The 24,551-nt window shown below is 58.7% G+C and overlaps 3 protein-coding genes across 18 annotated transcripts in view; all 3 read right to left on the reverse strand.

Annotated features, from left to right (window-relative positions):
• Positions 1-4,054: 4,054 nt before the first annotated feature.
• Positions 4,055-11,186, reverse strand: GMPPA (GDP-mannose pyrophosphorylase A). 5 transcript variants are annotated; one of them, XM_068544365.1, is made up of 13 exons: positions 11,094-11,186; positions 10,130-10,190; positions 9,927-10,024; positions 8,942-9,045; positions 8,487-8,673; positions 8,068-8,127; positions 6,888-7,018; positions 5,624-5,758; positions 5,413-5,510; positions 5,193-5,326; positions 4,923-5,015; positions 4,632-4,800; positions 4,055-4,358 (listed from the first exon to the last, which is right to left on the reverse strand). In XM_068544365.1, exons 2-13 carry the CDS (start codon positions 10,167-10,169, stop codon positions 4,258-4,260), a joined length of 1,350 nt encoding a protein of 449 aa, XP_068400466.1. In that variant the 5' UTR covers positions 10,170-10,190; positions 11,094-11,186; the 3' UTR covers positions 4,055-4,257. The 5 variants fall into 5 exon arrangements, with proteins under 5 accessions (XP_068400466.1, XP_068400465.1, XP_068400467.1 ...); XM_068544364.1 differs by having other exon boundaries at positions 10,837-11,167; XM_068544366.1 differs by having other exon boundaries at positions 5,193-5,239; positions 10,130-11,164.
• A 653-nt stretch (positions 11,187-11,839) lies between these two features.
• Positions 11,840-13,683, reverse strand: SPEGNB (SPEG neighbor). Its single transcript, XM_068543835.1, has 4 exons — positions 13,556-13,683; positions 12,903-13,210; positions 12,173-12,314; positions 11,840-11,978 (listed from the first exon to the last, which is right to left on the reverse strand). The coding sequence occupies exons 1-4, from the start codon at positions 13,681-13,683 to the stop codon at positions 11,840-11,842; spliced, it is 717 nt and encodes a 238-aa protein (XP_068399936.1).
• Positions 13,684-16,167: 2,484 nt separating this feature from the next.
• SPEG (striated muscle enriched protein kinase) overlaps positions 16,168-24,551 on the reverse strand; it is a 56,050-nt gene continuing 47,666 nt past the window's right edge. For 9 of the 12 annotated variants that reach the window (XM_068544377.1, XM_068544380.1, XM_068544378.1 and 6 more), the window contains 11 exons: positions 24,328-24,462; positions 21,500-21,616; positions 21,191-21,358; positions 20,975-21,097; positions 20,629-20,796; positions 19,884-20,499; positions 19,153-19,392; positions 18,844-19,067; positions 17,963-18,038; positions 17,575-17,724; positions 16,168-17,213 (listed from right to left, as the gene is read on the reverse strand). In XM_068544377.1, coding sequence (XP_068400478.1) covers positions 17,021-17,213; positions 17,575-17,724; positions 17,963-18,038; positions 18,844-19,067; positions 19,153-19,392; positions 19,884-20,499; positions 20,629-20,796; positions 20,975-21,097; positions 21,191-21,358; positions 21,500-21,616; positions 24,328-24,462 — 2,210 coding nt within the window. In that variant the 3' untranslated portion in view covers positions 16,168-17,020. The remainder of the gene's footprint in view (positions 17,214-17,574; positions 17,725-17,962; positions 18,039-18,843; positions 19,068-19,152; positions 19,393-19,883; positions 20,500-20,628; positions 20,797-20,974; positions 21,098-21,190; positions 21,359-21,499; positions 21,617-24,327; positions 24,463-24,551) is intronic. The other 3 variants (XM_068544376.1, XM_068544374.1, XM_068544371.1) reach the window with 1 other exon arrangement.

The raw sequence follows: 24,551 nt of genomic DNA on the forward strand, positions 1-24,551 counted from the left end.
CCAGGCCTGGCTGGTGAGCGAGCAGCGGTGACAAACGGGCTGTGCGGGGGCCGAGGGGCGGACGGCGGACGGCGGCTGATTTATCTGGGTTATTTATGCTGCGGACGAGGCAGGAGAAGCGGTTAATGAGAGTTCCAGCGAAGGGGGTGGGGAGGCCCGGACGTGATCTGAGGCAACTGAAGAGGGTTAGCGTCCCGCCGCCAGGCCCTGCCCCCACTGCCCGCCAGCACTCTGCACACCCTACCCTGTCCAAGGACCAGCCCAGCCCTGCCCAGCCCTGAGCCCTCTCCTGTGGCGGGCACCAACAACCCAAGCCGAGGCAGTGGGTTACTGGGATTGAAGGGGACCATGTCCAAGATTGAGGGGCTGCTGGAGGAACGGGGGGAGGGGGCCAGGAGATGGAGGGGGCAGGGAAGGAAGAAAGATGGAAAATCTTGGGTGGTCAGAAACTGACCAAGTCTCTGGGGCCTGCGGGGGAGGGTTGAGGCGGAAGGAGATCAGTGTGGGGCTGGGTGGGCAGCTGCAACCTCGGGGCTGAGGCTGGAGAGAGAGCAAAGGGCACTGGGGTGCAGATCTGGTGTCAGCCAGGAGTCATCATGGGGGGCCTGAGAGGCAGAGACAGGCCAGGGGGTGCTGGTCAGAGAGAAGAGAGAACCGGTGAAGGAGGGGGGAAGAAGATCCCGAGAAGGAGGGGGAGAGGGCTTTGCAGCAGCTAAAGCTGCTGGGAGCAGATAAGGCGGCACAGCAGCAGCAGGGATTAAAGCTCTGAGGGGCAGGGGCGGGGACGAGGCGTGGGACACGGGGGTGGGGGGAGGCAGGGAGGAGAGGGTTGAGGGCAAGACACCTGGGCCAAGGAGATGAGAGCGAGAAACGAGGGCTGCAAAGGGGCAGGATTTAATCAGAGGCCAGAGGTGGTCATCGCCTGGGAAGCGGGATGGTGGAGGCGGGGAGAAGGGACTCCTGATCACCCCTGCTGAGTAGGGGGGACTTTTCCGCCACCAACGGAGGCCCCATACCCTGTGCCTTTTGGGGTAGCAAAGCTAAGCAGAGGGGTGCATTGCTGAGCGGAGGGTACTGCAGATTGTTGGGGACGGGAGTACCAGGGCCCGGCCCTGGGAGCCACCGAGCTCTGGCTAGAACTTGGACGTGCAGGACATCACCTCCTTGAGGCGGCCAGTGGAACACAGAGTGTCACGGGGACCTTGACCACACTCAAGGGTGCCCAGCCAGTCGGCCCTGGGATGGAGACCCCCATCACGTCCAGGGTGGCAAGGACCAGTGCTTCAGAGGGGGTTTCTTTGTGGGGAGGGGCATGGGTACGGAGGGGGGCACTGGCTTCCCGAGGCTCAAGCTTCGGACTCAGATGCCCCTTACCACCCCCTGCTCTCCTGTTCTCCAAGCCTCCCAGAAGCGTGTGCCTGGGGAGGGTGAAGCCCCTGCTCCCTCCAGAAGAGGGCGAGAGCGGTTCAGAGGTGGCCAAGGCGGTGGAGGGGAGCCTGGAGGGAAGGAAGGGAAGGAGGAGGAAGGGGTGAGGGCGGCAGGCGGGGCAGAGTAATTGCATGTTTGTCAGTTCTCCTGTCTCTGCACACGAGGGAGCGTGTGTGGTGGTGAGTGTAGCTTTGCCTCGACGAGTCGGTGTCTGTTGGCAGAAGTGTCAGTGCGTCTGTCTCAGGGGTCTGGGTTCTCCTTGGCCCCCGCCCCAACTTTTTGTTTTGGGGAGCGCGGCTCTGGGCACACCCAGCTGTGCTCCGTGCTGATGCGGCAGATGTGGCAGGGCCCCAGCTGTGCCTGCTTCCCGGAGAGGGGGAGGGGGCTGCAATCTGCTCCCCCACGATGGCTGCTAAGTGCCAGGGGGAGGGGATGGGGATGGCGGTGGGAAGGAGGCCCAGGCAGGAGGGAGATGAGGGCCCTGCCACTCCCCCCACCCCATCCTGGCCAGCCTCCCCCAAGTCTGCGTTCTTGGCTCGGCCTCTTCCCCCTAGCTGGCTCCCGAAGCCCATCCAAATTTCTCTCCACGCTCAGTCCCGGTCGGTCCCCAGCTCTCCTCCTCTGTCACCCCATCCAGCTCAGTGCCAGGGACCCGGCCCCCCTCCCCGGCCCCCAGCTCGCTCCCCCTCGCTGATTTTACAGAATAATCTTTTTATGGAAACCGAAAAAAGCACTAATGGCAGGAGCGCACCCCTCCCCCGCATCCCTCCCCCCTCATCCCCTACTTCCCACCCCAGTTCCCTCTGTTCTCGCAGGGCCAGCACCCTCCTACCCTTACAGGGCCAATGAGGTCCCAGAGGTGGTGAAGGGGGCTCCCTGCCCTCTCCCCTCCGGAGGCAGGGTACTCCCACATCCTGGGCTCTGGGCTGTGCCCTCAGAGGTGGAGGGATGCTAGGCCCTCCCAGGGCAGACTAGGCTGGAGAGGAGTGGGGGGCATCGGAACTTCTCTCCTTAGACCCCGCTCCACCTGAGCACCCGTACATCAGTAACACCCTCCGCGTTGCTGGGCGGGGGGGGGGGGCGCACCACAGAGACCTCAGCTTCACTAACCCCCCTTCACTTTAAACACTGACCCCGTCCCTGTCCAGTGCCTATCCCCACCCCCACTGGGCCCAGGAGGGGGGGGTCCCGGGGGCCAGGGCCTGACACAGACTTATTGGATTTCACAGTGTTTTGCTGAGAAAATAATTAAATTATCATATTTATGATGAAGCTGCCATGGCCTCTGCCAACCACTCGGAACAGAAGGGTCAGGGCTCGGGGGAGGAGAGGAAGGGACCCAGCCCCTGGCCCTGTGGCCCACCCCTCTCCCAGCCCTGCCCTCAGGGGGTTGACCCCAGCCCAGAGGAGGCATCTGCAGACCCCTCCGGACCCCATACAGAGGGGACGGAAGGTGTGGGCTGGAGGCAGAGACTGGAGGGACCAGGAACGGGAACCAGGAAAAGGGCTGCGTCCAGGCAGGTTGTAGGTCAGGACCGCTAAAACCCCCGATTGTTTCACATGCACGTGCGCTCTGACACAGCCTGCAGGGCCTCCAGGGCCTGGGTGGTCACACCTAGCCCAATCCCCGGGCCGCCCTCGGCCCAGCTCCTGAGAAAGTGCATCCTCCTAACAGCCCAGCTCTGAATCTCTGAAATCCTGGGCTCTGTCCCAGACCCTGGTGCTGATAACCAGGCCCCGGCACCCTGCTGCCTGCCACCCTGCCTGCTGCCAGGACCCCCTCCTCCCTCCCACCCACGCCCTGCCCCCCCCCCATTCTCTTCGGGTAATTAGATTCCTCTCAATTAGCAGATTACCATCATTACCCGCTCATCTGGCAACTAAGCTCTGCACCCACAGCTGGGGAAAGGGAGGCACCGGGAGGGGCACACGGGGGTCATGGGCAAACACGAGAGATGGCTGGGTATCTCTGGGGCTTCAGGAATGTGGAAGGAAGACTGAGACCCCCCCCCAAAGAGCAGAGCCAGGGTGGTGGGAGGTGGCCAGGGCCCCTCCCCTCCCAGAATGGAGTAGCTCCCACTGTGCTTCCGGAGAGAAAGGCACCAGCTCAGGCCCACCCTGCCTGCCAGGGACTAGGAAGGAGATACCAGGCCTCGGGCGGGAGAGAAACCCCGACCCCGCCAAAAGCCAGGCTGGGAGCAGATGGAGCTGGCAAAGCAGAAAGCAGGCCGGGCCGGGGCTCAGCAGCCACCGAGGAGAGCGGCTCCGGGTGATCCAACCTCGGGCCCAGGGCTCCCAGCCCGCACCCCACTGCCCAACCGAAATCCTCCCCCCTTCCCTTCGGAATCCTTCCACTCTGGAGCCTGAGCCAGGCCCAGTGAAGAGGAACAGGGAGGCGGCGTCGGGGTAGGGGTGAAGGCGGGGGCCAGCTGGCTGGGAGCCTTGAGGGCCTTCCTCCAGAGCAGCGCGAGGGGCTGAGGCAGTGGGAGGGGGAGATTTACCAGGGCTCCAGATTCATTATTCATGAGCCCGAAGTAACGACTCCAATTTAAATGCTAATGTGGGGGGGCCTGAGTCAGCCACCCCGCTTCCACTCTCACCCCCAGCCCAGGCACAAGCGGAGTCCTTATTGGCTCCAAGGTTCACCCGGGTTTATTAGGGAGTGGAGAGAGAGGCCACCAGTCCCCCGGCCACCCACGTTGCTCCCCGCGTGCGCGCAGGAAGAGCCTGGCTGGCTTCCTCCGGTCCCTCCTGGACAGAGGCTGGCCATGCAGGCAGGAGCCTCAAGGGGAGCGGATCAGAGTTGGGGGGAACTTCAGGCAGCCCCCCTCAGAGGATGATCTGGTTGGTGAAGCTGCGGCTCAGCTCCTTGTGTGGCAGAACAATCGAGTTCAGTATGAGCACCTCGGCAGGGATCCGGACGCGGCAGCCTGCAGTGTGGACAAGGGCACCAGGGGGAGGCCGTGGGGAGGGGAGGCGAGGCGAGGGGCAAAGAGCTGGGGGCCACCGCCATCCGGGAGGGATCCCTCCCTGCCCATCTGTGCCCTGGCCTCATACCCCCTGTGACTCACATGGAGCAGACACTGGGTAAATGTTTGCTAAAGGAATAAACACACACACACACACACACACACAAATGCTCCCACAGGGCAGGGCCATCACCTGTGGAGGTTTCTCACAGCCTAGGGCCCTGGGAAGCATACCTAGGATGGTGATGGCAGGGAGAAGCTTCCCGTCCTTGAATAGGCTCTCACTGTCCATGTGGGCTCGGGGGTCGTTGGGATTGGGGTCACTGGGGGTACCCTCCACGCGGGCCCAGCGCCCCACGGTGCTCCCCCAGCCCACGATGCTGTGCAGGACACACGTGTGTTCCTGCCAGACAGGACGATGTGAGGTGAGGGGGTGAGAAGGGGCCAGGTACAGAGCCCACGGGGCTCACCCCTCCCCTCAGCCTCTTGGGGCGCCACGGCTGCTGGGTGTGCCTGGGTGCCTACCTGCAGTGTGGCTCCGTGGAGGACAATGCTCTCTCGGAGCCGCACACCCTCGCCTATGGTCACCCCCTCCCCGATGGAGACGTTGGGGCCCAGCTGTGGAGAAGAGCACAACCATAGCCTTGGAGGGCCCCAAATCCAATCCCCACATCAAACACGTAAGGCTTGAGGCCATAGGACAGGCTGTGACAAAGTGGAGAGACCGCTACTCCGAGCACGGGAGGTATCTGTACCGCCCCACCCATGCTTCCCCTGGGCTGGGCCACCACTTACCACAGCAGATGGGGCCACCTTAGCTGTTGGGTGGATGTAAACGTTTCCTAGAAGCAGAAGAGAGGACCTGGGGGCAAATACCCCAAACCACATCTGGTTCAGGGAGGGCAGGGATTGAGACTTCACGTCTGGATCTAAGGTCAGGAGTCACAGCTCAGAGGGGAGAGGGGGCTGGGCTGGGCTGGGGGGCAAAGGTTAGGAATTGGGGCCGGATGGGTACCTCGAATCCGTGGACCCTCTGGGGTGTGCTTGGCCAGGCGTTCTGGGTGAGTGAGCTGGTACTGGCTCAGATAGAGGCGGGAGGCATAGAGGGCTGAGCTGGGGGCCAGAAAGTGGTGCAGGGGCTCAGGGGCCAGCAAGGCCTGTGCCCACCACCCCAAAGTTTCAACCTCCAGGTGACCCAACCACCCCATCAGAGGCCCCTCCCATACCCTGCAGACTTGATCTGACTCCAGATACCATCAGTGAGGTGCACATAGATCTGGCCCTGCCCGGCCAGGGCGGAGAACACATCCTGCTCCAGGCGGATGGTACCTGCCCCAGGCCACAAGCCTGACGAGTCCTCCCTGGCACAGAGGAAGGGATGCTGACATCAGTTCCCCAGCTGAGCCCAACTGGGGGCCAACAGTCTCTTGGGGATAGGAATGAGAGTGAATCCCACCACCTCTCCAGGTCTGGTCAGATCTGCTCCAAAAGGATGCTCACATCCCAGGAAGCTCTCCCATCACCCTCATACACATCACCTCCTCTCCTCCCTGAGCTGTCGGTGTCCCCAGGCACAGACCTGCTGCTCATCCTGCCCCACATCCAGATGGAGTTCGACCAGACCTGGCTCCTCCCCCTTTTCCCATTCTCCGCCACCCCATCCACTCCTCTGAACCCCGCCTCCGGTCACCCTCCCTCTCACTCACTGGATGGAATGAAACACAGACAGACTCACCCCAGAGGAAGGCAGCTGGTGGGGGCAGAGACAGTCACAGAGAGAGGGAGAAGAGAGAGATGGTGGAGATGCCAGCTCAGCAGAAACAGACAGAGAGGCCGGGAGAGATGGAGAGAGAAGCAGAAAGATGGATGGGAGTGAGAAGACGGTGATGAGGGAATGAGCCTTGAGATGGGGAGATGGGCGGGGGAGGAGGGAGCAAAGGCAGGGATCCACAGAAAGGAACAGGTTCCAGGCCTAGGAGGATGACCCTGGACTTTGGCTTGTGGCGAGCAGGGCTCTGGGGCACTCAGCCTGAGAGTACGTGTGTGTGTGTGTGTGTGTGTGTGTGTGTGTGTGTGTGTGTGTGTGTGTGTGTGTGTGTGTGTGTGTGTGTGTGTGTGTGTGTGTGTGTGTGTGTGTGTGTGTGTGTGTGTGCGCGCGCGTGCGTGTGTGTGTGTCAAGCCTGTGTGCACCCAACTGTGTGTGTTGCCGTCTGTTCTAAAAGGCATCTCTGGGACACTCAGGGCTTGAAAGAAATGGACCAGAAGGGGAGTGGGCAGGCGGTGACAGAAGAGGAACTGGGATGGATAAGGAAGAGGGACAGAATGAGGTTAGGAAGGGAGGGACTGGGAGGCCCAGCTGGAGAGGACAAGTAGAGATGAGAAGGGGAAGGAAGGTGAGCGGGTGGAGGTGGAGCCTGCAGAGACTGGGGCGGGGGGGCTGGTCTGTGACCGGGGGCACTTGGGGTCTCAGGGCCATGGGGCCTGCCTCACAGTTGCCCATCCTGCTGATTACGCTGGAAGACATCCCGAAGGGGCTTCAGGGCTTCCGGGGAAAAGAGATAGATGCCACAGTTGATGATGTCACTGACAAAAGTGCTGGGTTTCTCCACATAGTGCAGGACCTGAGGACACAGTGGGCTGGGATCAGTGGAGTAGAGGCCACTGCCATCACCCCCTAAGACCCTCTGACCTCCAGGTCCTCCCTGCTGCCGGAGTGGTCTTCCTAAAATGCAGACTGCATCTTGCCGCTGGCCTTCACCTTCAAGATAAGTCTGAACTACAGGCCTGTCTCCTCCCCACCTCCCAGAGCTTCCAGAACACAACTCCATGCTACTGCACGCCTGCACTGGGAATGTCCCTTCCCATCTCTTCATCTGGAAAACTCGGCTTTCAAAACCCAGCTGGCATTGTCACTTCCTCTGTGAGTCCACTCTGCCCCAGAGTTGGCTTCTCAGGTCTGGGCACCCCTGGCCTCTGGCCACACCTCACCAGTAGCACTTGTATCATTTGCGATGGTTGGTTTTTGACTGTCTCTCCCACTAGTCCAAGGGTTCCTGAGAAGCAGGGATTGTCGTTCGGCTGTGTCTCCCTCACACCTAGCTAGTGCCTAGCACAAAACTTCAAAAAAAAAAATTCGTGTGTGTGTGTGTGTTTACATGTATTTTTAATACTAAAGCTTGAACAAATAAAAGGGGTGCATGGAAGTCAGTCAGGCTCAGGGGCAGGGAGCTTCACAAACAAGGACAGAGACCCTCTGCCTTGATGATTATGCTCCTCCCTCCATAATTCTGGACGCATGCTGTTTCCTGCCTCCTGGCCTTTGCACATGCTGGTCCCTCTACCTGCAACGCCTTCCCGTCTCCGTCATCTAAACAAATCTAAAACTCAGCTCAGACCTTGCCTTCTCCAGGGAGCCCTCCCCTCCCCCACCCAGACAAGGCTGGGTTGGGCCTCCTTTTGTGCTCTCATAGCACCCTGATCATTCATCTACTGTTACCCCTTCACTCTCGACGATCTCTGTAGAAAGGATATAGGATGAACAACTGAGGGTATGCCCCACCTGCTTGACAAGACTGGGGCCCATCCCAAAGCATTCCAGCATTCTCTAGAGGCGGAGTGGGAATGATGATACACAGAGCAAGCGCCCAGCCAGCCCCCTCTCTGCTCTCACCTCATGCGTCTGTGGATTCTCTACGATGCAGCCGTAGTTGAGGGATTGTGTCCTGTTAGCCTGAAAGACAGACACACCGAGACAGTGACCTGCCAGCTCCACGGCAGCAAGGTCTGTTTTCTCTTTCTTTCTTTCCCTCTCCTATAGCACCTGGCACGCATCTCTGCTGCTGTGGACAGGGCTTCAGCAAGGGTGAGAACTGACAGCTGCCGCCACTCCTCCCCCACTCCCTACTGCTGAGCAGCCAAAGGGCTTGGGGTCTCCACCACCACCTCCACCACTGCTGGGGTTTCAGACACATCTCCCTCCTGATGCCTGATCCCACCGCCTGGGCTGTCCCTGCCTCCCTGACATCCTGCACTCCAGAAACCTTTCTGGATCACCCCCTCTGCACCCTCCAGCCCCCCTGGCCCCCTCACCGTGGTGCCAAGGAGCAAGAAAGGGTGAGGCTGGTGTCTGTGGACATCCAACATAGTGCTCAAGGGGAAGTCGGAGCAGACGTCAGCGTTGAGCACGAAGAAGGCTTCGGGGCCTCCAGCCAGAATTTGGTCCCGGAAATGGTAGAGACCACCCCCTGTGCCCAGGGGGGCAAATTCTTGCAGGTACCTGTCCCCAGGGACCACATGGCCAGCTCAGTGAGATCAGAGGAGACAGATACCAGGAGCCTGGGCACCTGACTCCTCCTGCTCCCAGGGTTATACCTGCCCGAGGCCCACAGAGAAGGCAATATACTCAGGGATTCAAAGATGCCCAAATAGGAATCCTCCTAGTGTGTGAGGGTGAAGTCTGGCGAATGCTGACTTACCCCACTCCCGAGAACCAGAGGCTTAGCGCACTGACCCCCCAGCCCCATACAGCATGTGTGCACAAATACCTGATCGGAAGGTTAAACTCCTGTTGGGCAGCTTCTAGGAACCGGGTAAGGGGCTCATCAGGTTGGTAGAAGCCAATGAGCAGAATCTCCTGCATCCCAGGGACCTGGGGACAAGGGAAGAGGCTGGAAGAAAAAAATAATCTGAAAGGAGGGAGAAATCCCTGGTACTGGCCCATAAGTCTAGAGAGACCAGTTTCATTCTCAGCTATGGGGCCCCTGGGCACTCACTTTCCCACTCTGGCCCGTTTTCTCCTCTGGACAATGAGGAAGTTGGAGGAAGTCTCAGTCCCTGATCTTTTAACCTTTTATTATTTTATTATCCCCTGCCCCCTCACATCTGAATTGGGGCTCACCCTAGGGAAGATTTTTGCCTACCAAGCTGCGTTAAAGAATAACCCATAATTTTCCCCCATATTTATTATGTGTCAATCTGAGCTTGAGATGAGGATATCATTTATCAGGCGCCTACACTGTACAAGGCACTTTACAAACATCATTGCAAGCTTTGCCACCCCACAAAGCAGGTCTAATCACCTCCATTTTACAAATAAGGAAACCAAGGCTCAGAAAGGATGGGAAATTTGCTCAAGTCCTTACAGGAGGCAGAGACTGGATTCAAATAAAACCATGCCTGCCTCAATACCAAAAGCAATAAAGAAATTAGCTCCACAGTGAGCATGAGTTCTGTGCTTTGCTATCATTAAGGTTCCCCCTGCTGCAGTGTTAAATTGTCTCTAAGAGTCTTGCCTGATCCCACATTCCATGCTTTAAAAATAGGAGTGCAATCTGAGCACAAGGCCAGAGGAGACACTAGGTTAGGGGAAGACAGCAGAGTAGCTGTACCGCACAACTCCAGGGGGCAACATTCACATTTTCACTTGTAAATGGTGGTCCCTGTGGGAAGGTCACGGCTGGAAAAGGGGGAAATACAGCAAGAAGGAGATGAGCAGGAAGTGAGGTGGGAGAGGGGAGCCTATGGGGTTACCTGGGCACAAGCCTCAATGTGGTGCTGGATCATAGGGACCCCTGCCACAGGAAACAGTGGTTTGGGCACCTCAAATGACAAAGGCCTGAAGCGAGTCCCTGGGAGAGGAGAAAGAAGCACATTTCAGCTTCCTGCCTCCCTCTGTCCCCACCCCACCAACCACTCCAGCCCAGCCTCCTCCCCCAATTCCCCTGGCTCCTCACCCTTTTGAGGGCCTCCAATCAGGATCACAGCTTTGAGCATGATGGCGATTGCTACCTAAACCTCAAATCCCAACAGAGAAGTCAGGCTCAGATCTCACACCCCAACCCAGGAACCTGACTCAGACCCCAACCAAGCCCCAAAACCCCAAATAGCAACACTTAGTCCCCTCGGAGGATGTAAATCCGAAGTTCAATATAGACCTGCCCCGGACACAACACCTCACAAATCCCACACAACTCAAATCCTAGCCCAGCCTTCAGCCAGCCTTCAAACCCAACAGGGATTTCACCCAAATTCTGAAATTCACACCCCACAATTTGACCCCTAACAGACTTCCCTCTGGCCACAAATTCAGCAAACTCAGAAACTCAGCAGGAGAAGCCCTTCTCAGACCCCAAACCTCAAAAAACCGAAACCCCAAACCCACCGATTCCCTATGGTTGCATCCTCACTCTAGACGTTAAGCCCTGAACCCCAACAGTGAACCCTGAATACTGAACCCCAGACCCTGAGTGAGCCCCAAATATTTAACTACAATCCTAAGAATGAATCCCAAGTACTGAACTAGTACTGATCCGCATCTGATGCATCCCAAATCCTAGCAAAAAAAACTATATAGGCTGAACCTGAATCCTAAAACCAATCTCTAGGTAATGAACCCTGACTCAAAGACAGATTCCTTTAGCATCCCAAACACCGAACCTACCAAGCCCTGAGTACCGATACTGACGACAAGTACTGAATCTCTGGATTCGGAGAACTGACTGCTGACCCTCTGAACCCCACAACTGACTCTAATAAACCCTAGCCTCGCGTAGCCAGGGGTTGTGGAACCAACACAAGACCGGAAGTGCGGAAAGCCAGCCGAGGCCTCCGAGCCTCTCTCGGTCTACCGTCCGTCCTCTGCCCTCTACCCCTTTCGCCGCCCCTCCACCGGCTCCCTTTACCACTGGCTCCCTTTACCACTAGTTCCCTTTCGCCAGATCTGTCGCCCACTACTGCTTGCTCCTTCCGCGCACGTGTCTTCTCGCAAGTCGCGAGAACTCCTTCGCGGAGTCTGCCGGGAATTGTAGTTCTTACTATCTCCTTGCTTTCTAACCGAGGGAGGAGGTGGGATTTATGGGAAAGTACGGGGGCGTGGCCAAGGAATCTAGGGGCGGATATAAATAAGAGGGATGGCGCCTGAGAAGCAGAGGTTGGAATTTAAGATTAGGACCTAAGCTGTCTAGGAAAGGGCCTAGGGGTACCAGCCAAAGCCTAGAGCCGGGTCACAGGGAAGAGCGAGGCTTGAGACCTGAGGGGGGTGTGGCCAGCCTTGAAATGGGAGGGCCCAGAGTGCAAACCCCCAGGAGAGGGTGGGGCTTGAGGTATACAAAAGGCGAGAAGGCGGAGTCGTGGACTCCTCTGCCAGTCTGTCTGGGAAGTGAAGGAACTTCTGAGCGTGAGAGAAGTTCTATCTCAGATTTACTGTCTGCAGAATGAAGCACTGGACTAGGCACTCCCCAAACATTCTGACCCCAACATTCTGTGACCTTAGGGTGTAGGTCTGGGAATAAAGCGTGGGTGCAAATGCAGGGGAAATGGCGTCTCAAAAGAACCGAATAGACGCGGAGGGTCAGCGAGAGCAGCTTTATTAAGCAAGATGAAGGAGGGTTGTCTGTCCCACCCACCCGGGGCTCCAGCCAGGGTGAAGGGTCTGAGGGTCCCTTTCAGGCCACGTCCACGCGAGCGAAGCTCTGGTCCATGCCCAGGCTGTTCTCCACGTACACCTCGTACTTGCCGCTGTCCTCAGGCGTGGCCCGGCGGATAGTCAGCGTCGTGGTGGTACTGCCGATCTCGAAGAACACTCTAGGTGGGAAGAAGGGGAGGGCAGGGCCTGCGGTCAGTTTACGCGCGCCCTGGTCGGGCTAATTATCCAGCTCTGTTCTTCGCCTCCCAAATTCCCCGCCCCCATCCCACTCCCTCCAGTTTCCGGGCCCCGTCCCGCCCAAGCTCCTGCTCCAGGCGCTGTCCTTGCTGCAAGTCCCGCCCCCCCCCAACACCTGTCGTCCTCATCGATGTCCTCCCCGTCCTTGGTCCAGCCCACGTCGGGCGCAGGCTCGCCCATGATCTCGGCAGTCAGCGTTACCGTGGTGCCTTTGCGCGCCTTAGTGTTATCCGGTCCCTTCTGAATCTTCGCCGGCGCTAGAGGAAGGGAAAGGGCCACCCAGTGAGGAACCTAGAGGTGAGGCGGGCAGGGGCACCGCCTCCCCAGCTAATACCCGGCTCTAAATAGGAGATGGATTTAAGCTCGCTGTGTGACGTTGAGCAAGTCTTTAGCCTCTCTGGGGCATCATCTCCTCAACTGTCAAACGGGACTAATCCTGCCCTTCGCAGAGGTGAAGGGAGGATCAAAAGAGATTCTAGGGGTGAAAGTCCGGGAATGGCCACACATCTCGCGGCGCCTTGGAAATTGCCCTGGGCTGAGAGCCAGAAGACAAGGGCTCTAACCCTGGCTCTGCTTCTGGCTCGCTGTGACCTTGAGGCCCTGGAATCGAGTGACTGAAGCCCATAGCGGACTCCTTAGGCTGTATGGGACAGAATTCTGGGGTAGGAAAGGACTACGCGCGGCCGGCGCTGCGCCCTGTTCTGCGCCTTAGGCTGTGCCGGGGCTGGGCCACATCCCCATCCGGACTCGGCAAGGCTCAGAGGTAAACGCGGCTGGAGCCGGCTGCGGCCGCCCGCTGTGTGGTGCTGCTCTGCACGGTGGCACTGCACCCAGGGCGCGCGTACCTTCCACGAGGATGCGTGCCGAGTCGGAGCACTGGCCGAAGGGGTTGGTTACGTTGATGCTGTACTGGCGCAGGTCTGCCAGCTCGCCGTCGCGCACCACCAGTGCGACTACGTCAGGGTCCTCGAAGACGTAGCGATACTTGGGCCCGTCGCGCAGCTCCTTGCCGTCCTTGCTCCAGCGGATGAATGGGTCCGGGAAAGCCGAAATGCGGCAAGTCAGCTTAGCCGCGCTGCCCTCAATCAGCACCACATCCTTCAGCGCCTCCAGCACTCGCGGCGGCCCCTTCTCGCGCAGCTCCTTCCGGGACCTACCCGCGGCCCAGGTCAGGGCCCAGAGTTCCCATGACACGGCCCCGGGCGGCCTGCAGCCCTGTCCATCCGTACAGCGTCCCCTGCCCACCCCCTCAGCCCACTAGACCCTTAAACATGGGGCTGGGTAGGGAAGGTGACGGCTACTGAATTGTTCCCCTAATAAAATTGTCTACTCTGTGTCAGCCACCCTTCCACACCTCAGTAACTGCTCTCCCCTAAGTCCAGTGACCCCAGTGGTCCATGACACTGTGCTCAGCCCCCGTCCATCCCCCAAATGCAGTCATGAGCGTTCTGCAGCTCCAGCTCCCTTCCTCCAGAGGTTCTCCAGGGCTCCCCCTCACCTGTGGCCCCGGTAAGAGGCCTGGATGCGAATGGCCGCCCTCTGGACCTGGGGGTCCTTGATATCCAGGGTACATCCTGGAGGCGGGGCTGCAGCCACTGGTTTTACGGCAGGAGCTGCTTTGGACATCTGCGGAACAGAAAACAAAGGGGTCTGGGCTGACACAGAGACTCCAAACTTCAGCCCTTTCCCTGCGGATTCAGAGCATCTCCCGACGTGGGAGTGTCTAGGGCTGACCTGAGGATCTGAACTCACCGTGAGGGATCGACTTCAGGACTCGGGTCCACTGGCTGTGTAGCAGGAGGCACGGAGCGCTTCCAGATGGCACAGCAAGGGCGCAGGCAGGTTCTCAGCCCCAGGCCCAGGTTTTATACATCACTCCTCTCCTTGCCTTGTTTGGCGTGGTTGCCCCAAGCCCCTGGGGACCCCAGCCCCCGCCCCCTGACCCAAACAGGCTCCTTATTTAGCCTGAGGATGCCTGGGATGCTAACTCAGCCACTGGGGCAGCCCCAGGGGGAAACCCGAGCGGCTCTGGGGTGCATCACACGTCAGCGCCCTGACAGCTGGGCAGCTGGATGTGGCCCCATGCCCTCCCAGAGCAGGAGGTAGCCATCCCACTCCCAGGAGGACCAGACAAGGCCTCAGGTCGACAAGAGACTCAGCTCTTTGCTGGGGTAGTTTACACTCAGGTCAGTCCCTGGACAGTGGGACAACGTGTCCTTCCTGGACACAGTCAGTTAAGGGGTGCGAGTGTTTGTGGAGGTGCCCTTGACTGAAGCCAGAATAGCGATGGACTTCACTGTCCATCTAGCCAATTATGAGAGGGCCACGTGGCAGTCAGAACCAATCCGGAAGCGCCTTACTCCCCCCACCCCAGGAGTCTAGGGTTGTCATTTCCACACTGTGCCTCCTGGTGGTAAACTGAGATAAACCTAGAGGGGACCTTAAAGATTTTTGAGAACAGCATCCTCTCCTGCCACCCCATTCCACTCACTCCCCTCCATGTGACATGGTCGGGTCTGGTGGGCTACACTGTCCCTGGAGATTGGCACTAATACTGACTCTAAAACTCTAGGTCTGCCCAAGCCAAGCTTCCCTCTCTGGACATCAGCTGGTGCATAGGGGCATCAGAGCACCTGGGATGAAGGGGTTAATCCCTCTGAGACTTGCCTGGAGTCCAGTCTGCCCAGGCCAGGGCACCAGGTAAGCCTTGCTTCTATTCATCGTAACTGCCCGCCCAGGTGCGGAGCGCTGTCACCTTTTGATGAGAGCAATTTTGACATGGCTCTGCTGACATAAATTACCTTTGCTCCTTCGGGTTTGGAACAAGCAGTTCACATGCCATTTCCAATGGAGATGAGAAGGAAGCTCAAGATCGGAGGGGGGACGGGAGAAGAATTTTACCATTTATCAAGATATGAGTTCAGGCACCTGATTTTTATATGAAAACACTTGCAGTGTGTAGGGGATTCGAGATTCTCACAGGCAAACTGTATATCTTCATTGCTAAAATGGCAGGTGGGAAAGGTGTCCCTCTGGCCCCTTCCAGCTGGCTTTCATATCCTCTTATTTTATGATGATGGGGCTTGCCTCTTCCCTGGGGTCCTGGGAAGCCAGAGAGACTGGGGTGGGCTGGGCAAAGGGTTGTTTGGGCTACATCCAAGGGGCCCTCAACCTCAATCAGCGACACACCAGCACCAGCTCCCTCTGCTCATGGTGAAAGCCTTTATTCCTTTTACATTGCCAAGAGCAGAGTTGCAATGGGAGGAGGGACAGGGGGGAAAAGTCCCTCCGGACACAAGAACTGGCTCCCCCTCCCCCCACCTCAGGGCAGGGTAGCTCAGTTATAGGACCCAGTGACCCTTCTGTGGCACCGCAGGGGGCACTTAGAGTCAAGGCCCCTTAGCCCCCAGTGGACCCCTGGCTTGCCATGGGGCTAAGAAGGTCCAGACTGAGTGTCCCTGGGCCCTAGGAAAATGCTCGTCTACAGCCCCATCACAGCAGGCACGCCAACCAGAGCACTCACAGCTGCCCTGTGCAGCTGGTACCCCATGTGTCCTGATCGGTGCTCCAACACTGAGAGCGTGGGCACGTGGGCCTGTCCTGGTTTCCTCTATAGCTCTTCACACATCCTGCTCTGACCAGTCATCATGATGAAACCCCCTCTGCCCCAGGGGTCAGGACCAGAGCTGCCCTGTCTCCTGGGCAGAGTGCAGAAGGCTGAGCCAGGATTGGGGTGTGGGCTGGTCCATTCCAGAGCCCAGCGTCCTCCCAGTTGTGATGATGGAACATGTGAGAAGAGGTGGGGGCCACCAGTCTGGTTAGAGGGCAGTGGTGGGGATTCAGTGGTCCTGCCAGGATTCCAGAAACTTTAGATGGAGAAACAGACCTACATCTTTCATCCCTCTAGGAATAAGGGAGAGGTGAGGGTCCAGGAGGGTCAAGGGGTGGGGTAGGAAGCTCCCAAGGTGCTAGCTAGTATACCTTGGCTCTCACTGGCCCGGAGAAGGCTGGAATGCCCCTGTCCCAGTACCCCCAGCATCGTGCACCCCCTGTACCCCTAGCCATCCCTCCCCGTAGACCACACACATAGGTCCTGCTGCTTGCCGTTTTTATTTTCCTTGCGACAGACAGACAGACAGACAGCTGCACAGACACCTGAATGGCTTGGGGGATGGTCAGGACAACATAGGCAGTAGGGATTGGATGGCAGAGAGACTTCATAAAAGTCAATAAATAAATAAATATTAATGGGAAGAAGGGCGAAGGCCACGGAGAGGTGATGAGAACATCCTCGGGCCAGCACAGTGCCCAGAGCTGCATCCACTGGGATAGGAGGAGACCGCTGGCTCAAGAGACCACTCCTTCCAGCCTTCAGCCCTCCATGCTTCTCCTTCTGGGGATGCTGGCAGCTGGCCACCCCAGCCCCACCTGAGTCATCTCTCCTCTCCCTCCCCCACCTCACTGCCCTCTCTCACATACTGGCTCTGGCTTCCTGGCACCGTCTACATGTCCTGTCCCTGCTTCACTGACACTCCCAGCCCATGGCCTGTAGACACCCTGGTCTCCCCCGTTTTCCTCCTCTTCAGCCACTCACACCCTCCTGGGTTGGTTCTCCCCCAGATGCACTGTCTCCCTCCCCCAGAACCTTCCGAGAGTCTCCCCTTCCCTATTCCTCATCTTCTTTTCCTCGTCACTTGCCCATTCCCTTCTTGCCCCTCTTCCTGTTCCTGACCCCACCCAGCCTGGACAACGGGTCTCCCACTCTGGCTCTGGCCGGGTGGCATTGGCCAAAGCCCGGGGTCTCTGTCCCCGCAGGTCCATGAGGTAATAGCCCGGCCGGATGTTGCTGCTGCTGGTGTCCAAAGCCCCGGGCCCACCCGGCTCAGCGTGGGCCCTGGAATGTCCAGGGGGCATCAGCAGGAACCCCGAGTCGAAGCCCGAGGCCGGCCTGTGGTCCGAGCCACTAGGGGCTGCCTGGGTAGGAGCGGAGCAGCACCTTGTGACGGGTGGCAGCCTCGGCCCGGCGGCGCTGCTGCTCGCCCAGGAACTCCTTGAGCCGGTTGGTGGTGAAGGTGAGCGTCTGGCGGCGCAGCTTCATCAGGTAGGCGTCCTGCAGCCATGGGTGGGCTAGGCAGTCCTGCAGGGAGGGCCGGCTCCTGCCAGGGGAAGCCAGGGACAGTGAGCCTGCAGGCATGGCTCCCAGAGCAGGGAGGGGGCCCCACCCTCCCAGAGGGCTTTGCCCCGAGTGAGTGAGCTTAGACAACTCTGGGACTCAGTTTCCCAGTCTCTGAAATGGGGACAGTGATTCTGCCTACGTCATAGGGCTGTTATGGGCTTTAAATGGTGGTAGTGCAGCCACTTAGGAGGAGTAGGAGTAGGAAAAGTAGTAGTAGTAGCAGCAGCAGTGTATTACTGGGGCGGGGGAGGAGTTGGGGGCTTAGGCATGGGCTGGGCCAGGGCAGTCTGAGGCCAGAGGCAGGTAATGCTGGGAGGTTGGCAGGTGTGGGACCCACTCACCAGGGATGTACTGAGAGGACCTTTCGCAAGAAAAGGGTGGCGCTCTGGGATGTGTTGGGGTACAGCTGGAAGGCATCAAAGCGGCCCCCCACAATGCGAGCCTCTGTTTCCTGGGGGTCTGGCTCATAGAACGGGGAGCGTCCACTGAGCCTGTGGAAGAGACAGTTCAGTTGACAGATGCAGACTGAGGGTCAACTCACAGGTCCAGGGGGACGTTAGCGTGGAGGTTCTTAGGGGCACAGCGCTCGGGGACAAGGCTACCCGCACCTGGGTACTCGTGTGTGTATGTGCGTGTGTGTGTGTGCGTGCATGAGTGTGCACATGCATGTGTGGCTGGGGAGGCGGGGGGGGAGGGTACAGGCAGAGGGTGGGTCCTGGGGGCACTCACATGATGTAAGTGAGCACACCCACTCCCCAGATGTCCGTGGCAGAGCCGATGGGGTCTCCCTTTACCATCTCAGGAGCTGACAGGAGACAAGAGGTCAAGTTGAACCAGCTTCCCGGTGGCAAGGGACCAGGGAGAGGCAGAGGAGGCCCCAGACCATGGGTACAACCAGAGCAGCAGGCCCTGGATGCCAGCGGGCAGAGTGGCCCCCAGGGGAGATGTGGGGCACCTGAGGAATCAGCCCAGGCACTGAATGGTGGGCGGTCCCCAGAACTGCAGAGGAGCTAAGAACCAGGGTCACAAGCTCTCCTGGATCAGCTCCAAAGGTGGGCGCCCATTCACAAAGGGTGTGGCCCACACCAAGATTAAGCACCTTTGAAATCAGCCTGGCTGGCTCTAAGCCCAGCCTGCCCCTTCTAGCGACAGGGCCCTGGGCAATGTACGAAACCTGTCTGGCTCTCCATCTTCTCATCTGTAAAGTGTGGCTTGCAGAATTACTCTAAGGAATGGAGATGACGAACAGAAAGTATTTAGCAGGTAGCTAAATGGTAGCTGGTTCCCCTTTTTTACATAAATTAATAATTGATTCTCCTGTCTTTCTAGCTTTATCAAGTTCTGGCGCTACCATTTATAACTGTCTGATATTGAACAAATACCTCACGGCGCCTCTGTTTCCTCATCTGTAAAACAGGGGTAATATTATGCCAATCTCCAGGGCTATTATAAAGAGAAACTGAAAAAAATCCATGGAAAGGACTTAATTCATTGCTTGCATACAGTAAGCACTCAATAAATGGCACACATGTGAGTGAAGTGGGGTGAGCCCTGGCTGCTGCCCCTTTGGCAGTACCCCACCTCCCCCCCGGCTGGCATGGTGCCCTCACCCATGAACTCTAGCGTGCCCGTGCGGTGGCCAAGGGGCCGCAGAGCCTGGGGGTTGTAGGGCTGGGCGCTGCCAAAGTCCACGATCTTAAGGGCGTTGTCAGGGGCCAGGAGCAGGTTGTCTGGTTTGACGTCCAGATGCAGCACGTGGCGGCCATGGAGATAGTCCAGGCCTTGTAGCAGCTGCACCACGTAGGCGGCCACGTCGTCCTCTGAATACCGGAACCTAGAGGAATGGGGGTGGGATCAGGTGATATCCCAGCTCAGCTCCCCCCATCCTTGCTTCCTGCTCCCCCAGAATGCCCAGCTACCTGTCGCTGAGCCCACAGAGGAGTTCCCGGTTGCCGCAGTTCTCAGCGATGAGCACGAGGTAACGTGGGGTGATGTAGGCCTCGTGCAGGGACATGAGCCGCTCGTGGTGCAGCGTCCGCAGCACTTCGTACTCCTGCAGGACCCGCCACTTGCCCTCGGCCACATAGGGCACGATCTTGGCCACGAACATTCGCCCGGTGGCATTCTCCCGGCAGGCGCGCACTACACCAAAGCGGCCCCTGTGTGTTGGGGGGGATATCATAGGCTCAGAGGAGAGAGGGGAACACTTGCACTCTGTGGGCTAAGCAGGGAGTAGCAGCAACTGCTGGGGGCAAGAATGCTGTGGTTCCCAGGGGGTCTCTGGAGTTCAATCCCAGGAACCAGGGTTTGAGCCCCAGCTCTGCCACTAACTGGCTCAATACCTCAGGCAAATCCCATAACCTCTCCAACCTCAGTGTTCCCATCTGTGGAATGGAATAATGCAGTGTCTCCCTCTCAGTTGTGAATGTTAAATGAGATCATATGGCCAAAGCACTTAGCACGGTGCCTGGCACAGAGAAAATCTGAACTTAATCATGCTAAGGACCCAGATCTCATCCCCTCCCCCAGCTCCCTGCCCCCTCCCCAGGCCCCAGCAGGCTGGTCTTCTCTCCAAATCCCCGTGTTGCCAAAGTTCCACACACTCCCCACCTCTGTCCTCCTTCTCTTCCCCAGCCCTGGCCCTGCTTGCCTGGCCTTCTCCTCCAGGAAGGTGTAGGGTTTCTGAGGGGGGCCCTTTCGAAGAGTGGTGCCCTCTGGCCTGGGAGCACTGGGGGGACCACCCGCAGGGGAGCTGACCACCTCCTTGGCCAGGCTGAGGCTCTGCACAGTCACCTTGGTGGGCTCAGGAGGGGGCTCGGGGGCTGGGGGCTCAGGGGCTGGTGGTGCAGACACAAAGGAGGTCACCATATACAGGGGAGTTGAGGAAGATGCTGTTTTCACCCCTTGAGAGGTGGAAGCTGTGGTCGGGGTCCCAGTGTCGGGGACGGAAGGCTTGGGCTCACTCGGGGGGACCTGGGCACTGGGTGGGGTAGCTTCTACTTGCTGGGCAGCCTGCAGGCCCCTGTGCTTTCGTGGGGGGGTTTGGGGTGGTGGACCCACAGCCTTGAGTGAGGACAAGGCCTGGCTGGGGGGTGCTGGGGAAGATGAGGGGCTGAGAAGGGCTGACTGGGGGCCTGGGGGAGCAGGAGCTGGGGAGGGGCTCAGTGAAGGGGCCAGTGAGGTAGGAGAGTCAGGAGGCGGGGCCCTGGCTGGCCCTGAGGTAACAGGGGCGTCTCTATGAGCAGCAGATGGCAGAGCCGTGGAGTCTAAGTGGAGACAGAGAAAATCATCACCGTGGTGCCCCAAGGGCAAAACCGGGTGCTCCAAGGAGGGGGTGGACCCTGGACTCAGGGTCCCCTGCCCTCTCTGGACATCCCCCACCCTGTCCCACTGACCTCGCATGCCCCTGACGAGGACCTTGTCAGAAGGGCCGCTGAAAGGCCCTTGCCCAGCACGGTTGGCACAGGCCACACGGAACCTCACAGTCACGCCAACTGGTAGGTGGGTCACGTTGTAGTAACAGTCAGGGATGCCCGAGCTCACGAGGTGCCAGGAAGACTCACCTACAGGCAGCATGGGGGAGGGGCTGAGGCCACAGAAGGGATGGCCCAAGCTCCCAGTGCCATCTGTGAGGAGCCTGGGGACCTGTGCCCAGGGAAGGCACTTGTCTCCCCAGCTTCTCTGCCCTCCACCCGCCCTCCCTCCCCCACGCCCCCCCCCACCAGCCTGCCGGTCCCTCACCATCTACCCGCCGCTCCAGCGTGTACGTGCAAGGTGCCTTGCTGTCTCCTGGCTTCCAGAGCACCAGCGCCGTGTCCTGGTAGGTCTGGGGCACCTCGGGAGAGGCTAGCTTCCCTGGGATGCCTGGCAAGAGAAAGGGAGCCACAGTGAGCCCCTGTGCCTTAGCTTAGGGCCCATCCCCCATCACATCCCCCTTGGTCCCTGCCCCGGGCTCACGGGCCACAGCCACGGTACAGGAGCTGGTGGTGCTGCCCAGGACGTTGGTGGCTGAGCACTCGTAGAGGCCGGCGTGCCGCTTGCCCGCCCGGGGGATGCTCAGCATCTGCCGGCCGTCTTTGCAGGACACGATGATCACTGAGGGCTCTGACCGCAGGGACTGCTTGTCTGGGGGCAAAGGAGGAGCAGGAGGGGCTGCTGAGTGAAGCCCCCCTCTGGGCACCCCCGGTTGCCACTTCCCACTGAACATCCCCTGGCCTTGGGGCCACTTGCCTACCCCTCTCTGTGGGGGAGAAGTGGTCTCCTCACCTTTCATCCAGGAGATGTGGGGTGCAGGGCAGGCCGCTGGCAGGCAGAGCAGGGTGGCTGCCTCTCCCTCCAGCAGCACCTGGTCCTTGAGTTTGATGTGGAAGACAGGGGGGAAGTCTGGAGGGAGAGCAAAGACAGCCATGGGTCTGCGGGGACCCTGGCTCGCTCGCTGCTGACCGACGGGAGGATGCATGTGAGAGCTGGCGCTGCCTTCAGGGAGCAGCCTGAAAGGCCATCTCTTCCCGGTCAGAGGTGGGAAGTAGAAGGCCTTGCCTTTGAGAATCTCCTTCGGGGCAAGCATCAGTTTCCCAGGCACTCACTGTGTGTAGAATTATCTTTTACTGACTATTGAAGATGCTTGGTAGCTGCTACCTCGTATGTTTGTAAGTCACTTTGAGCAGGGCCTGGCACTAAGTAAGTGCTCTGTAAGAACTTACTAGATAAAGCAAAAACAAATATTGAAAAACTACAGTGGTTAAGCTCCTGCAACACCTATGACTTCTGGGGCACCGTAGGGCAAGTGACAGGAGCTGGTGACCTGAGCTGAGACTCCCAGGAGTGAACAAATGTTCAGTCAAAATGTGCAATCTCAAAAGACCTGAAGTCAAGGCAAACCCGAGGCAGACCCCGAAAGTGTGTGTCAGTCTCCCCCATCCCTCATGCCCCCTGGGGTCTGGGGAGCCCGTCCCAGACCTTCTACGCACTCCCTCAGGTCAGCTAAGTGGTGAGAGCTTTTGAAGGGGAAACAGACAATATCTGCATGACCTTGGACCATGTCTGTAAATTGAGGAAAATAATAACACCCAGCTCAGAGGGTTGTTATGAGAATTCAAAGAGGCATGTAAAGCGCTTAGCAGATGTCTAACATATAATAAATGCTCAAAGATGTTAGCTTCTATTGTTGTTGTGATTATTATCTTGTTAATATGCCCAGTAGAGAAGCCAGGCACAGACCCCCAGGGGAAGAGGCTGTTTCAGCAAAGCTGGCTTCACAGCCGGCTGGTGAATGGGCCCACGGCAGGGCTGCGGATGGCCAATGTCTTTGCTCCAGGTCTTTGCTGGCCTGTGGCTCCTTCGTGCCATGAGGATTTGCACTCCTGCTCCCTGGGAATGTCTTTTTAGAAAAATCCCATTCTGGTCCAGGGATGGCGGGGGCGGGGTGGGGGCGGTGGATTTCTTTCATGTGGGCAGAAAGAGCTGAGAGGTAGATACCGCTGGGAGCCCCAGCTGCTGCCTGTCTGCGGAATCAGGAGGGAGTGGGGTACGGATGAACTGGGCCGAAGAGGATCTGCAGAAGTGGATATCAGGACAGCAGCGTGCCCCCTCTCCCACTGTACCCCAGTGTTCCCCAAGGAGGGGTCCCACAGCGAGGCTCCAATAACATTAAGTGAATATAGTTTCGTCAGTGGGCTGCCTTCAGACCAAGTGAGGGTACTGGGTAGGGGGGAGAGAGAGGGAGCCGAGGAGGAGAGGTGAAAGGTGACCCTGGCCCAGCTCTGCCAGTCCCACCCCCACCTCCCCAGGGGCCAGCCCTAGTTGGTAAAGTGGACATGGGGCCTTCCTCCTGCGGGGAGCGGGGAGAGGATGAAGTAAGGGGACACGGCCTCGCCTCGGCAAGAAATCAGCTGCACAAGCAAAACGGAGGTGGGAGGGAGGCCCCAGGTGGGAAGGGATCAGCTGTCCCCAGGCCTCAGTGCTGGCTTCCCTCTCTCTCCCCACTCCTGCTCCACCACTGCCCCCACCAGCTGGCCTCCCTCCCTCCTGTTCCCTCACTAGAGCCCCACCGTCTACTGCCTCGAGTGAGATGCCCTGGCTCCCCTGGCCAAGGCGAGACACGGTTACATGTCCAGTAGCAAGCCTGGCTGAGGCGTGTCTGGGACAGTTCTGAGGAGTTTTATCGGAAACTGGAGAAGATGGTGACTGATAAAGGTGTTGCACGCAGCCCGGTTTGGTGGGCCTGCTGCTTTCTGCAGGCTGGTCTGGAAACCCTGGCCTCCTGAACCTTTGCTTGTCGTCCTTGAGTAACACCCCACTTTCAGGTAGAGGACTGAGGTGACCCAGGTGGAGAATACCTCCCTCGCTGCAGCCCCAGGACAAGTGGCAAGAGAAACAGACCAGGGCATATCCCAGGTGTCCCTCCCCCCAGCAAAGAGCCCTAGAGGCTGCTTATCTGTGCGAAGTGCCTTCTGTAGGGGCAGAGGGGACAGGGAGGGGCGATTGGGTGTTTGGGGCTACAGAGAAATGGAAGGTTGGAGGCACAGTCCAGACTGCGGGCCGCTAGGCTGGGAGAGAAAGGGTGTCTTTGGGAGCATGTTCATGCACACACACATTTGCAGGGGGCTGAGAGGCAGGGAGCCCTATCCCGAGCTCCGTCAGTACCACACCCAGTGACAGAGACCTTCTGGGGAGGAGGCTGGCCAAAGAAAGGCATTAGTACGATGTCGCGAAGCCACTTGTGGGCTCTGACTGCAGGGGGTCATACAGTCCAGCCTTCTGGCTGCTCCACTTACTACCAACTCTGTGACTTGGACAAGCTACTTAGCATGGCTAAGCCTCTGTTCCCTCACCTGTAAGACACGGAGATGATGAGAATAGTTCCTAAGCAATGTGGGAGGGTTGAGTGAGGCAATGCTCGTAAAGTGCTTAATAGGACGCTTGGCATTGCTAATTAACGGTAGCTGCTGCTATTATTGTTGTTGTTGTCGTTTCCTGACTCCAGGCTCCCTCCGCCGCTGCCAGGGCTCCCCCAACGTGGGCCATCTCCCCACCCGGCTGTGACCTTCCCGGGCGGCTCAAAGGGGACTACTCACCGAGCAGGCCTCTATTACCTGACTCGCTGCGCACATACTGGTGACCCAAATTCTCCTGGACGCTGCCAGAGAGGCTTGGCTGTGACAACCCCTTGTCCTTCCGCAGCCGAGAGAGGCCCCAGCGCAGGCGGCTTCGGCTTTCTGCAGGAGCTGCTAAGAACCAGGCCCAAGAGCACTTGCCCAGCCGGTACGAGAGAATAGAGAACTTCTGGCCCCGACCCTAGCCTGTTCCCACACCAGCC

This window comes from Eschrichtius robustus, chromosome 5, assembly GCF_028021215.1.
Source record: "Eschrichtius robustus isolate mEscRob2 chromosome 5, mEscRob2.pri, whole genome shotgun sequence".
NCBI lineage: Eukaryota > Metazoa > Chordata > Mammalia > Artiodactyla > Eschrichtiidae > Eschrichtius > Eschrichtius robustus.